At 47.5% G+C, this 12,448-nt stretch overlaps 1 protein-coding gene across 1 annotated transcript in view; it reads right to left on the bottom strand.

Moving 5' to 3' along the window:
* Nucleotides 1-12,448, bottom strand: part of GPR107 (G protein-coupled receptor 107) — a 72,831-nt gene that overhangs the window by 9,704 nt on the left and 50,679 nt on the right. The window contains exons 15-16 of the mRNA XM_083160860.1: nt 1,581-1,630; nt 171-254 (exon numbers count right to left, since the gene is read on the bottom strand). Of these exons, the coding sequence (XP_083016986.1) occupies nt 171-254; nt 1,581-1,630 (134 nt within the window). The remainder of the gene's footprint in view (nt 1-170; nt 255-1,580; nt 1,631-12,448) is intronic.

Below are 12,448 nucleotides of genomic sequence, written 5' to 3'. Positions count from 1 at the left end.
TGTGTATTGGGACTGTACATTATTTGAGATTATTGGTCTCCCTTACACAATAAAACCCTTAGCTGTGGGTGCGCGACTTTATATTCAAAGCGGGAAAATGGTTTCCATGGTTTTTAAGTGACTTAATACATGTGCGCAAAGGGCGTGTGTTTGGCCTGCAGCTCACTCACCTGGTACATCCATTTCCATTTAAACGGGACGGCGACTTTGACGAGGATTGAAATGATCCGGGTGAAGTAAATGAAGCAGATGATCTGTGGCAGAAGGAAGAAGGACATGTGAGATATCACCCTCCCACCTACAGGTGGAGCCACTGCTCCCTCCTGCCGTCTGTCAGGCTGCTGATCTGGGATTAATCTTGCTGAGAGGAATTTATGACACTCACTTAATAGATTGCTCTGTGAGCTGCGGGTTATGTCAGCACCCACAGCCATTTCAGAGATAGATTACTAGAATGCAATTACCGGAGGAGACAACTATCCGTCCAGTCTTCCATTCTCATTTAGCAGTCGGCAAAACCTCACAGTTCCGGCAATTAAAAAATCTGTATAGTGTCAACACTAACATTTCAGGCTGGAATGACACAAACATCTCGCTATGGGATTTGCCTTCACGTTCTATCATCTGCTATAGTATAAGCGGAAAGCTGCAGTCTCTTAAAATAATTGGTTTTGAAAACCTATATTAGGGCTCTGCTAGCACAGTATGAGCCGGAGATGCTGCAACCCTATATAGTTAGGTCATGTGAGCCGTCTGCCAGGACCTTGTCATGTGACTATGTCAGCAGTGGGGGCTGTCCTAAAGAAGGGGGCTCAACTAAAATATAACTCCCAGGCGGTGGATTCCGGATGCCTCCATTCCCCTCCCAATATCATCCCATTGCCCCTTGTCACATATTTCTGTGCTCGCTATCTGTTTATATACTCTGTGCTGCTGTTGAGCCACCTCTACCATTACATTTAGCCATGATGATGCTTGTAGTACGATAGAAGCCCTGATCTTCTGATATACTCTAGGAACATTGCAAGGATCGGATTTGTGGTTTCTAGACACACCCACTTCTAAATAGTTACCATAAGGAGGAGCCAAGAAGGACACTGAAGACGTGCACAACGCTCTGACGTCAGTTTACATTGTTAGATACACTCTTTGGAAGAGGATATCAAAGCATCTCTGATGTCCAGTTACAAATGGCTTCCGTGAGAACAGGTATAGAGAAACCAAAGGACCATGATATTGTCACCCCTAGTGTGGACCATGATATTGTCACCCCTAGTGTGGACCATGATATTGTCACCCCTAGTGTGGACCATGATATTGTCACCCCTAGTGTGGACCATGATATTGTCACCCCTAGTGTGGACAGCTGTTGGCATGGGGAATACCGTGCTTGAGCTGTACACATCCCCTACTGTACATAGTTCCCAGGGAGCTATATGATGTAACTGCCAAGCTTTCTTCGTAATTGCTGCTTATGTACCACTCAGTGCTGCAATACTAGATAGAACATGCGCTATGGAGGAACTCAGAGACTGGGGAGTCTTTCCGTCACCCCCCCCCTCCCCGCCCCGCTGACTCACCATAACGTAGAAGTGTCTGAAGAGCTTCAGTTTGGCCAAGTTGATCGCCGCTGATGACAAAAAATAAAACCACAGACATCAGCGATATGATGAGGGAAATGCAGATCATTGTCATACAATCCTTATGGGTACAAAGAATCAGACATGTTCTTATTACACTGCCTACAATACAGAGCAGAGACCAGACGAATCCAAGGGCAACTCTGATTTGAATCCATAGGATAATGCCCACAGGAGGCTAGCATGACACTAATGTTAAAGTTATCTGAAGGTGGAGTACCAATATTCGGACTGGATTTCCCTGTAAACATTGGTCTATATACACACTGTGTCCATGAGCAGAACAGAAGGTCTGTTAGTATGGACGCTGGGCCACACTGCTGCGTACTGGTCAGTGACCGGAGGAGATACTGTACATGCCTGTCAGGTCCTTATCCATAACGGAACAGTGAGGTGTTAATGTGGCCATGTATGAGCTGAGGAGGGAGAGCTGGGAGCTGTAGGGGCCATGTGGTCACTGTCTGCCTCATGTCCTCTGCGCTACAGCGACTAGACCTGGCAGTGCCTTGCTTCTCAGAATGCTTAACCCCAAAATATCGTTTTCGGGGCTTAAGCCCACCGACAGGTGACCTTTGTACCTTATTTTTTAACCTATGATCTTATGGAAACACCACTGCAGACTCTGCAAGCTTCACTTCGGTTAGGGGCAAGTGGTAATGCCATGTAATAACAGATATACAAGTGCAGGAACCCACATTACATATTGGTTCCTGTGAATGCAACGACTATAGCTGCAAGCGAACAGATTGCAACGTGTTTGTAGCCTGCCAGGAACTTTCTTCCATTATCGGAATAATTACTGATGGAATCGCTGTGCTCAGGAACAGAGAATCACAACCACTTGGCCCATTTAGTCTAAACACACACACACACACACACACACGAGTCCTTTTATTATATGTGTTGGGAGCCAGTTAACCTACCAGTATATATTTAAGGTTGAGGGGAGTACCCAATGTAAACCCATGCAAGCATACAGAGAAATATAAACTCCATACAGATTGGGCCATGGTGTGAGGCAGTAATTAGCCCATCCATACTGCTTATTGGAGAAGAATTCTGAATCGTTTCAGCTGACTGTTGTGGCCTATAAAAAGTCTGAAGAAGAAAAAGCTTGAAAGAAGAACAGGTAAGAATCAGCCTAAATCATTACCCTTACAACCAACCAACTAGTAAATGGACTATTTTATCAGAGGCAGACGGACTGCATCCAATAAGGTGTACAATATAGGGACTACTCCCAAATGGAATAAAACCTGCAAATGATGTAAATGTAAGAATCCTGGCTGTATTCTGTGTATTATGTGGTACACACAGAACCTCCACACATTCGGTACATGTTCCAGTGCAATGCACAGCCCCAGTCAGGATGTTTCCGTACCAGAAATGGCCGGTGACCAGATAACACTAATGAGTGTTATTCCCTCTAATACTGTACATCAGCCAATCACAGCTCTCTCTCTATGACTAAAATACATGACTTCCAGACAATGCCACTCGCTAGCAATTACAGTACGTTTCCCTCCTACAAGGGTAATTAATTACTGCCGGTAACATAGGCAGCAAGGAACATGACAGCGGTTGCTAGGGGCGAATGGAAGGAAGTCGAATTCTCGGGAAGGCTAGAAATAGTTTCAAACGCTACATTGAAATGGCGTTCTTAACAAGCACCTGTCACTACCGCTAACTGGTACTTCCGCACTACATGGAACTTTCTGCTGCTAAATGAAGAATGGGAGGGGCTCTTGGCCTCACAAACACCATAGCCAGGAATCCACAGCTGATCGCATCCCTAAGCTCAGATACGCACTCCCTGGGTCAGATGTATCAAGCTTCAAAAAGTGATAAAGTGGAGACAAACAACCAGCTCCTATCTGTCATTTTTCAAACCCAGCTTTCAACATGGCAACTAGGAGCCGATTGGCTGGCTGTTTATCACTTTTTGAAGCTGGATACATCTGGTCCTCTGGGTATACAGTAACAGACGCGTATTCTTTCCTTATAGTCATGTTTGACCGTTCAGCTGCGACAACTTACCCTTTTGTCATTATAAACACCCTTTCAGACATAACAAATTACCGGGTGAAGCAGTTCTACCCGGTAATTGGTGTAGTGTGAAAGAATCATCCCGGGTCTTAAATCCCAGGTCACCAACCCTGCTTTTTATCAGGGTCATCGACCTGGGATTTGTGACCCTTTCACACTACACAAATTAACAGTGTAATTCAGCAAATTGACACTTTTTAACCCAGTAATTTGCTGCTATGTGCAAAAAGTGGTCAGACTGACCCCGGCAAAATGATCCGACACTCAAAATGCCAGGTCACATGTCTAAAAGGGGTATTACTACCAATAAAGCAAGTGGAGGCCATATTCCCAGAGACCAATGTACAGGACCCCACGACTACTGTTTTAGCATGGGAGACACATTTGATTGTTCTAATTGATCTAGAGCAGGGCTGGGCAACACCGGCCCTCCAGATGTTGAAGAACTACACATCCCAGCATGCCTTGCATCAGTTTCAGCATGGCCACATAGCAAAACTAATGCAAAGCATTCTGGAATGTGTAGTTCATTAACATCTGGAGGGCCGGTGTTGCCCAGCCCTGATCTAGAGCATGGGTCCTCAAACTGCGGCCCTCCAGATGTGGTGAAACTACAAATCCCAGCATGCCTTGCCACAGTTTTCCTATAAGGGAGTGTTAAAACTGTGGCAAGGCATGCTGGGAATTGTAGTTTCACAACATCTGGAGGGCCGAAGTTTGAGGACCCATGATCTAGAGCAGGGGTGGCCAACCAGTCAGAGGTAAAGAGCCGAAAATATCGGTAGTCAAGCTAAAGAGCCGACATCATGCGCGCGCCGAAGGCGCATGCGCCAAAAAAAGGGGCGTAGCCTATTTTGACCCCTTGGGTGGGTGTGATACAAATATGCCTCCAATAGTGCAGTGCCATATATACATATGCCCCCAATAGTGCCAGATACACATATGCCCCCAACGGTGCCATGTATGCACCACACGGTGCCGGGTATGCCCCCACAGTGCCAAAAAGCTGGTATGCCCCCACAGTGCCACAAACTGCTATGCCCCCACAGTGCCACAAACTGCTATGCCCCCACAGTGCCACAAACTGCTATGCCCCCACAGTGCCACAGTGCCAGGCGGGGAGAGGACAGTCTGGTGTCCTCCTGTCATGTCACCGATGGGAGGAGAGCACAGCACACCGCGCGTCTCCTTCCCCCTCACTTCCCTGTGACTGGGCCGCCCACCAATCAAAGCTCACTGGCCGGCTCCTGATTGGCTGCTGGCCCACGAGCTCTGATTGGCGGACGGCCCAGTCACAAGGATGCACAGTAAGGGGTAGTAGAGATGCGCGATGCGCGCTCTCCTCCCCTCAGAAGGAGAAGGGATTCAGGGAACCGGCAGCAGGGGGTACTGGGACAGACGGTGGGCGGCAGGCAGGAGTGGGAGCAGGAGCCGCACTTTACAAGGGGAAGAGCCGCATGAGGCTCAAGAGCCACAGGTTGGCCACCACTGATCTAGAGTATAACACAAATAGAACACTCAGAGGTGATGGCATGTCATGTTGCTGTATACACACTCACTGGGCCACTGGGAGAAACACATAAAAAGGCCTAATTGGAAAAAGACAAACAAAAACCCCAGACTAGATCATGACACGGTATATATAATCATATAAATAAGGTTTTGATATTAAAATCATACAGCCTCTCCCTTCTACCTAATTAATAAAAATACATATTTTATTAACTGGTCTTCACAGTAAACAAGAATATCTGGTTCAGACATTTGCAGACAAGATTAACATTTTATTAGGGTCTGACCGGACGGCCTTTGGATGGATAAACAAGGGCAATCGCCAGCTCTGCCACAATGACCAGATCTTATGAAACGTTGAGGGACCTTTTCCCTTCGGATATGTTTATCAGAGACAGGAATGTTAACCAACGGTACCTAGGAGGCGAGAGAGGTTGGAGCAGATGCCATCCAGCCAGGAGCAACACAGACCCTGGCCAACAAAGGTCATTTAGATATTATCCTCCTTTATTGATATGGACTTAAGGGGCTATACACATGGGGCGTTTCCCACCCCAATCCTAAGCAATCTGACTACATCACTTAGAAACGAAGCACGGATCAGGGATCGCTCCTTGTGTTTAGCCCTGGGGGGGTAACGGTGACGCATGGTCCTGCCCGTCGCTATAGCTCGCACTATCTAGCCTTCTAGATTGCAGGGATAAGCAGGTCGCTCAACAAGAGAGGCTGAGCGTATGGGGCTTTATTTATATGCGTATAGATCGGACCCAACACATCGTGGGTGATAAAAAGCCGCTGATGGGTCCGATCCGATAGATTGAACCTGCGGCAGATTCAATCTGTAGGGTCCAATCTGATGCGCAAGGCAGCTCGCATCGGGCCGGATGGGATGTCAAACACATCCAATTTGTCGACCTTAGCCATGTTGACCTATTTCAGGTGTCAACCCAAGCCATGTATACCTTTAGTGATTGGCCTAATGTATGTCAACCTTCAGTGTCGACATAGAGACCTACCCCGATAATTAATGACATTATGACGATGTAACGCTGCCCCGAGGTTTAGCAGAGCTTGGAATAGACAGTGGAATCACGCGGTTCCAGAGAGGTTGGTTATTAAAGAGCAGCAGACCTGGACTAATGTAAGTAATGGAGGCGTTGTTTACATGCGTAAACATGCTGTGTTCCAGCGAGCCAAACAGCCTGCAGCACTCCCCCCGGCCCTTATATAGCCAGCCACAGGAAGAGGTATGTGGGGAGACAGCTTCCTACCTAAACCAAGATTATTAATTACAAACAGACCACACTGGGATGGAGACGTGAGCGAGGCTTGGGGAGAACGGGAGGGCAGCGTCCTCACTCATATAAACACTGCTGCCATGCCATTTACATATGATAACCGTGCACATCTTCCTCAGCTAACTGCTCAGTGATGCAAGCTTCTCATATATGAGTGAGAAAAATGGACAACATCCCATTATATGGTTAAGCCAGAGCAGACCACATGAACTGAAGTCTAATCATAGAAAACAGAGTTTGGAGAACTGGAATTCCAGTAAATCAGTTTAAATATTGGACAAATGGAAGCCGTCTGGTGCCCTATTAAAGCATTTGGGCCGTACATTGAATACGGCGAGGATGGCTTGTTATCAGCGCAGGAAAAGTCATCCTCGCTGTACAAACCCCCTCGCCCCTCTGCATTGAATTCTGCCCAATAAGGGATCTCTAACAAATTTGGTTATGATCCCAAATACTGGGCCTTTGGAAATACTAAAGAAAATGGAGAGTTTGCCACCTAAACTGATTTAATAGGAATAAAACCCAAATTGCCAGACCCGGCAGTGGTTTTATAGCTGCTAAGTGTTATAAATGTTACGGAACTCTGTCCGTAAAGACTCTCTGACCCTCGCCACGTAGCAGAGTGACTGAAGAGGGTTACTCAGACCTGATCGCAGGGAGCCACCCACCCCGTACAAGGCTTGTGACTATACCACCAATCAGCAGCAATGCCACGTAGCAGAGTGACTGAAGAGGGTTATTCAGACCTGATCGCAGGGAGCCTCCCACCCCGTACAAGGCTTGTGACTAGAACACCAATCAGCAGCAATGCCACGTAGCAGAGTGACTGAAGAGGGTTATTCAGACCTGATCGCAGGGAGCCGCCCACCCCGTACAAGGCTTGTGACTAGAACACCAATCAGCAGCAATGCCACGTAGCAGAGTGACTGAAGAGGGTTATTCAGACCTGATCGCAGGGAGCCTCCCACCCCGTACAAGGCTTGTGACTATACCACCAATCAGCAGCAATGCCATGTAGCAGAGTGACTGAAGAGGGTTATTCAGACCTGATCGCAGGGAGCCGCCCACCCCGTACAAGGCTTGTGACTAGATTACCAATCAGCAGCAATTCCACGTAGCAGAGTGACTGAAGAGGGTTATTCAGAACTGATCGCAGGGAGTCTCCCACCCCATACAAGGCTTGTGACTAGAACACCAATCAGCAGCAATGCCACGTAGCAGAGTGACTGAAGAGGGTTATTCAGACCTGATCGCAGGGAGCCGCCCACCCCGTACAAGGCTTGTGACTAGAACACCAATCAGCAGCAATGCCACGTAGCAGAGTGACTGAAGAGGGTTATTCAGACCTGATCGCAGGGAGCCTCCCACCCTGTACAAGGCTTGTGACTATACCACCAATCAGCAGCAATGCCATGTAGCAGAGTGACTGAAGAGGGTTATTCAGACCTGATCGCAGGGAGCCGCCCACCCCGTACAAGGCTTGTGACTATACCACCAATCAGCAGCAATGCCATGTAGCAGAGTGACTGAAGAGGGTTATTCAGACCTGATCGCAGGGAGCCTCCCACCCCGTACAAGGCTTGTGACTATACCACCAATCAGCAGCAATGCCATGTAGCAGAGTGACTGAAGAGGGTTATTCAGACCTGATCGCAGGGAGACACCCACCCCGTACAAGGCGTGTGACTATACCACCAATCAGCAGCAATTCCATACACAAGCCGCTCACCATCTAATGCAGTGTGTGCGTAGCCTGGGACTTACTCGGCAGGTGTGATAAACACAGACTGCTCGGGGCCGGAGCGGACGTCACACACCTGGGGACACTCCAAGAAAATGGCCGGTTATTACCCCCAAGCATCAGCATCATGGGGTTATTACCCCCAAGCATCAGCATCATTTGACATGATGCTGATGCTTGGGGGTAATAACCGGCCATTTTCTTGGAGTGTCCCCAGGTGTGTGACGTCCGCTCCGGTGCAGCCAAGCTGCCTATCGTGCAGCTTGTTCATAAGAGCAGTTCTATTACGGTGGAAGCTTCCCATTGTAAAACTGGTGAGGTTACATAAATGTTAAATAAATCAATCAATGTATCAGTGAGTTTAAAGAGGAGGGGACCCTATCAAGAGACAGGTCAGAGAAATAATTAGCATCACAGAAGATGATCAATGAGTCCTTGTGGACGCCGGGAAGGAGAATTAGCCATTAGCAGAGGAACCTGACCTGCTCGGAGTGTGTAGAAATATGAATCAATGAGAAGAACGTGACAATTATTTCCCTCCAATAACAGAAACACTTATCTAAGCTAGATCCACAATGTGGGCATCTCAGACCAACACAGAACGGGGGAGTGATTGTGGCTTCCACACTGCTGCAATCCCTTCTGGAGGTAGTGTACGTTTGGTCTCTGAGCCAGGTTCACTGCACTTTTACACTGCGTACTGCAATTCAACTCCCAACCTGCACTTCTTTTCCAGTGTACATTTGGGGGTATTTGTTTGCACCCCATGAGCAGGTGTAATGGTATGGAAAACTTTATTTTAAGGTAAAATGTTGGGACTTCAGAACCCCTTGTGCATCCCCATAATGACTAATTAAGTGTTTGGGAGGTTTTCAATTTCACCAATTTATTTTTCCAGGGTTTTTAGGGATCTAGATAAACTTAATTTGGGTCCTGGCTGGGAATTGAATGGTTCCTACCACTATGGATGAGTTTGTCGAGCCACACTGGATCCTTTCGGGTCTAACAAAAGGTGTAACTTATTGTGTTTATTAACTACAGTAGAGAATGTAGGAATCAAACTCAGGACATAAAGTACAAAGTCTCTCCGTACATACGGTGTGACCCATCCTCCGTGCTGAGCGACGGGCTTAAGCAGGATCGCTCAGCACACATTTCGGTACACCCATGATCAGTGCTCCAATTCTAAGCGATCTAGTCAGAGCGCTTACAAATGGTGCTGAAATCGCCCCGAATGTATGCCTCTTAAGAGTTTACAAATTTTGTAAAAAAATATAAAATAAACCTGGAATTGAATGCAGGACAGATTCTGCTTCCTGGCGACCAGATTTGGCAGGAAGCAGTACTCCCCTGGCTGAGTGGTGGCTTGAATTAATGACAGTAGCGGGCCCCATGGTGGATTATACGGTTAGATATAACATCCAGTGCAGCAGAGCGGCCGGCAGAGCGGTGCACAACTCACCCGGCTGCCGCTGTATCAGAGCAGGTCCGCGGCACGGCTATTTAAAACCAGCCACAGGACCCTCTGCTTATGTGTCTGATGGCAAAGACACCAGACACCACGCTCCTGACCGTATAAACGCTGCCAGGACCCGCTGCTCTAGGTACACAGCACTGCTTATATTAGGAATGAGGGGATGGGGAAAGGGAGAGGGGGGTACATAGGTGTACTGGGGGTTATAAACAGTAATGCCTGTCTCACACTGCCACTCACTGCCTCTCCCTTTCACCCCCATTTTCCATCAGTTTCCCTGTCACTCACTGCTTATCATCCTCTCTGTGTCACAATCTATCTATCCCTTTCACCCTCTCTTGGTCACCCTCTGCCTCTCCCTGTTACCCACTGCCTCTCCCTGTCAGTCACTCCTGTTTGTCATCCTGCACAGAAACAAAATAACTCACCCAAATCCAACTCTCTGTATACATGTTACATCTGCCCCACCTGCAGTGCACATGGTTTTGCCCATTTTGAGAACAAATTTGTACTGCGATCAGATCTGAATAAGGGCCATTAGGAGCCAAATAGAAACACAGAAACAAAGAACCTTGTCCATCTATTCTGCCCTAAACACATGTACACAAAATGTACTAACCCCTAGGGTTAATACAATTAGCCAACCAGTATATTTATGAAGTGTGGGAGGAACCCCATACAGCAAACGCCACATAGTAATTGAGAAGAAAAGAATAGTACTCTCTTTCTTTAGGGGGGCACAACATTGTTAATTTTCATTATTATATTTAGAAGGAATGAGTAAAAAAAATTATAACAACAGCTTATTCTTCTATATATCACTGGTTGAATGTATGTATCAAACTAATATATTGAGACAATGGCGTTATGCAAACACAAATATCTGGTGCCGTTTACAACAAACAATCCATAGCTTTATGGATTCTGGTTGCTCCTATGTAAGCTCCAGATAGTTAGGGCATTGGTGAGAATCAGACCTAGGACTACAGTGGTGTCAGGCAGCAATGCTAACCATTATAGAACAATTTAAAATATTCCCTTTTGGTGTTGCCCAGGTTAAGAAGCCCCAGTATATATTTGATTACATAATGATATTGACCATAGCAACAACATTTTGCAGTAGTTTCACACTCTGAAAGTATGTTGTTTCATTGTCCGCCTCCAGTGGTTAGCATCGTTATTTATACACCACCACCAATCACACCATACAATATAGAGCAGGGGTTCTGAACCTCGGTCCTCAGGAACCCCAACAGTGCACGTATTCCAGGTCTCCACACCGTAGAGCAAGGGTCCTCAAACTGCGTCCCTCCAGATGTTGTGAAACTACAAATCCCAGCATGCCTTGCCACAGTTTTGCTATAAGGGAGTGTTAAAACTGTGGCAAGGCATGCTGGGATTTGTAGTTTCACAACATCTGGAGGGCCACAGTTTGAGGACCCATGCCGTAGAGTATAGAGGATTTTTATCATTCACATCAGACCCTGTACTGGGGCTTATAGGCTACAGCATCTATCACTGATTCCCCTTTCACACCGCACAAATAACCCGGGTCCGAACCGGGTCTCTGCGCGGCACGAAAGCACCAAAAGGAAAAACCCGCTTTCACCAACCTGGCATTCCGACCCAGTTAAAGGGTTTTACCCAGGTCGGACCCGGGTTGCTGGACATTTAGACTGGTAACCTGGGTCGAGCGACACTATACTGGGAGGAGGCAGCGTCCGCTTCCAGCGCTGCCTCCCCCCCCGCCCCACGATGACATCAGCGACCTGGCTTATTGCTGGGTCGCTTCACCTTGCAAATGCCGGGGTGCTCTCCAGAACGGATGCATGTCCAAGTCCCGGGTGCGACCAGCCATTTGCGATGTGGAAGAAGAAACCGGAGCACCCACATAAACACTGGGAGAACACAAACTCTAGGACGGGATGCAGTTAAGATCCCGGCGTTCAGAATCCCGACGCCGGAATCCCGACCGCCGAAATGCCGACACTTTCTCCCTCCTGGGGTGTCCACGACACCCCTGGAGGGAGAATAAATTAGTGTGGCGAGCGCAGCGAGCCCGCAAGGGGGGGCGATCCACGTCCCCCCCTTGTCGGCATTTCGGCTGTCGGGATTCTGAACGCCGGGATCCCGACCACCGGGATTCAATACTGAATCCTCTAGGACAACTGGTTGGGAATCCAATTTCTGACCCCAACATTATGTTTAGGTAATGCTCGCCACTGTGCATACATGCTGTCCAGTTCCCCGGGTTCCCTACTCTGTCATTTTAAACTACACCCCTTATACCACTTTCACATTGCAAACCCAGGTCTGGCCCTTTCACACGGACCCCAGTCACTTATGTAAACACTATAGATATAATTTAAAATGGACTCTCAAAAAGATGAGGAGTCAAAAGGAAACACTAAGGAGAATGTGGGTCCTGCTCACAGCACATGTGTTACTGCTGTTTGATTCAGCCAGTGGGAGGTTATCTCAGCTTCTGACATTGCTTGTTATTTGCCGACATGTCAGCTCCCCCTCCCCCCCAATCCCTAACTGCCCACTTACCTCCTCATAACTCCAATTAACCCTCACACTGCCGAGCTTCCAAAATGCTGCTCTCTTGAGTCTACAGTGTGCTGTCTGTGGGAGATATTTACTAAGATGGGACATTGCTATGGGCAACCAATCAGAACCTACTTCATATTTATTTAGCAGCTTCTAGAAGACTAGTAAGCTCATTTGGAGCAAA

Source organism: Crinia signifera, chromosome 9 (genome assembly GCF_055691185.1).
Source record: "Crinia signifera chromosome 9, ASM5569118v1, whole genome shotgun sequence".
Lineage (NCBI taxonomy): Eukaryota > Metazoa > Chordata > Amphibia > Anura > Myobatrachidae > Crinia > Crinia signifera.
This window is presented reverse-complemented; position numbering and strand designations above follow the sequence as displayed.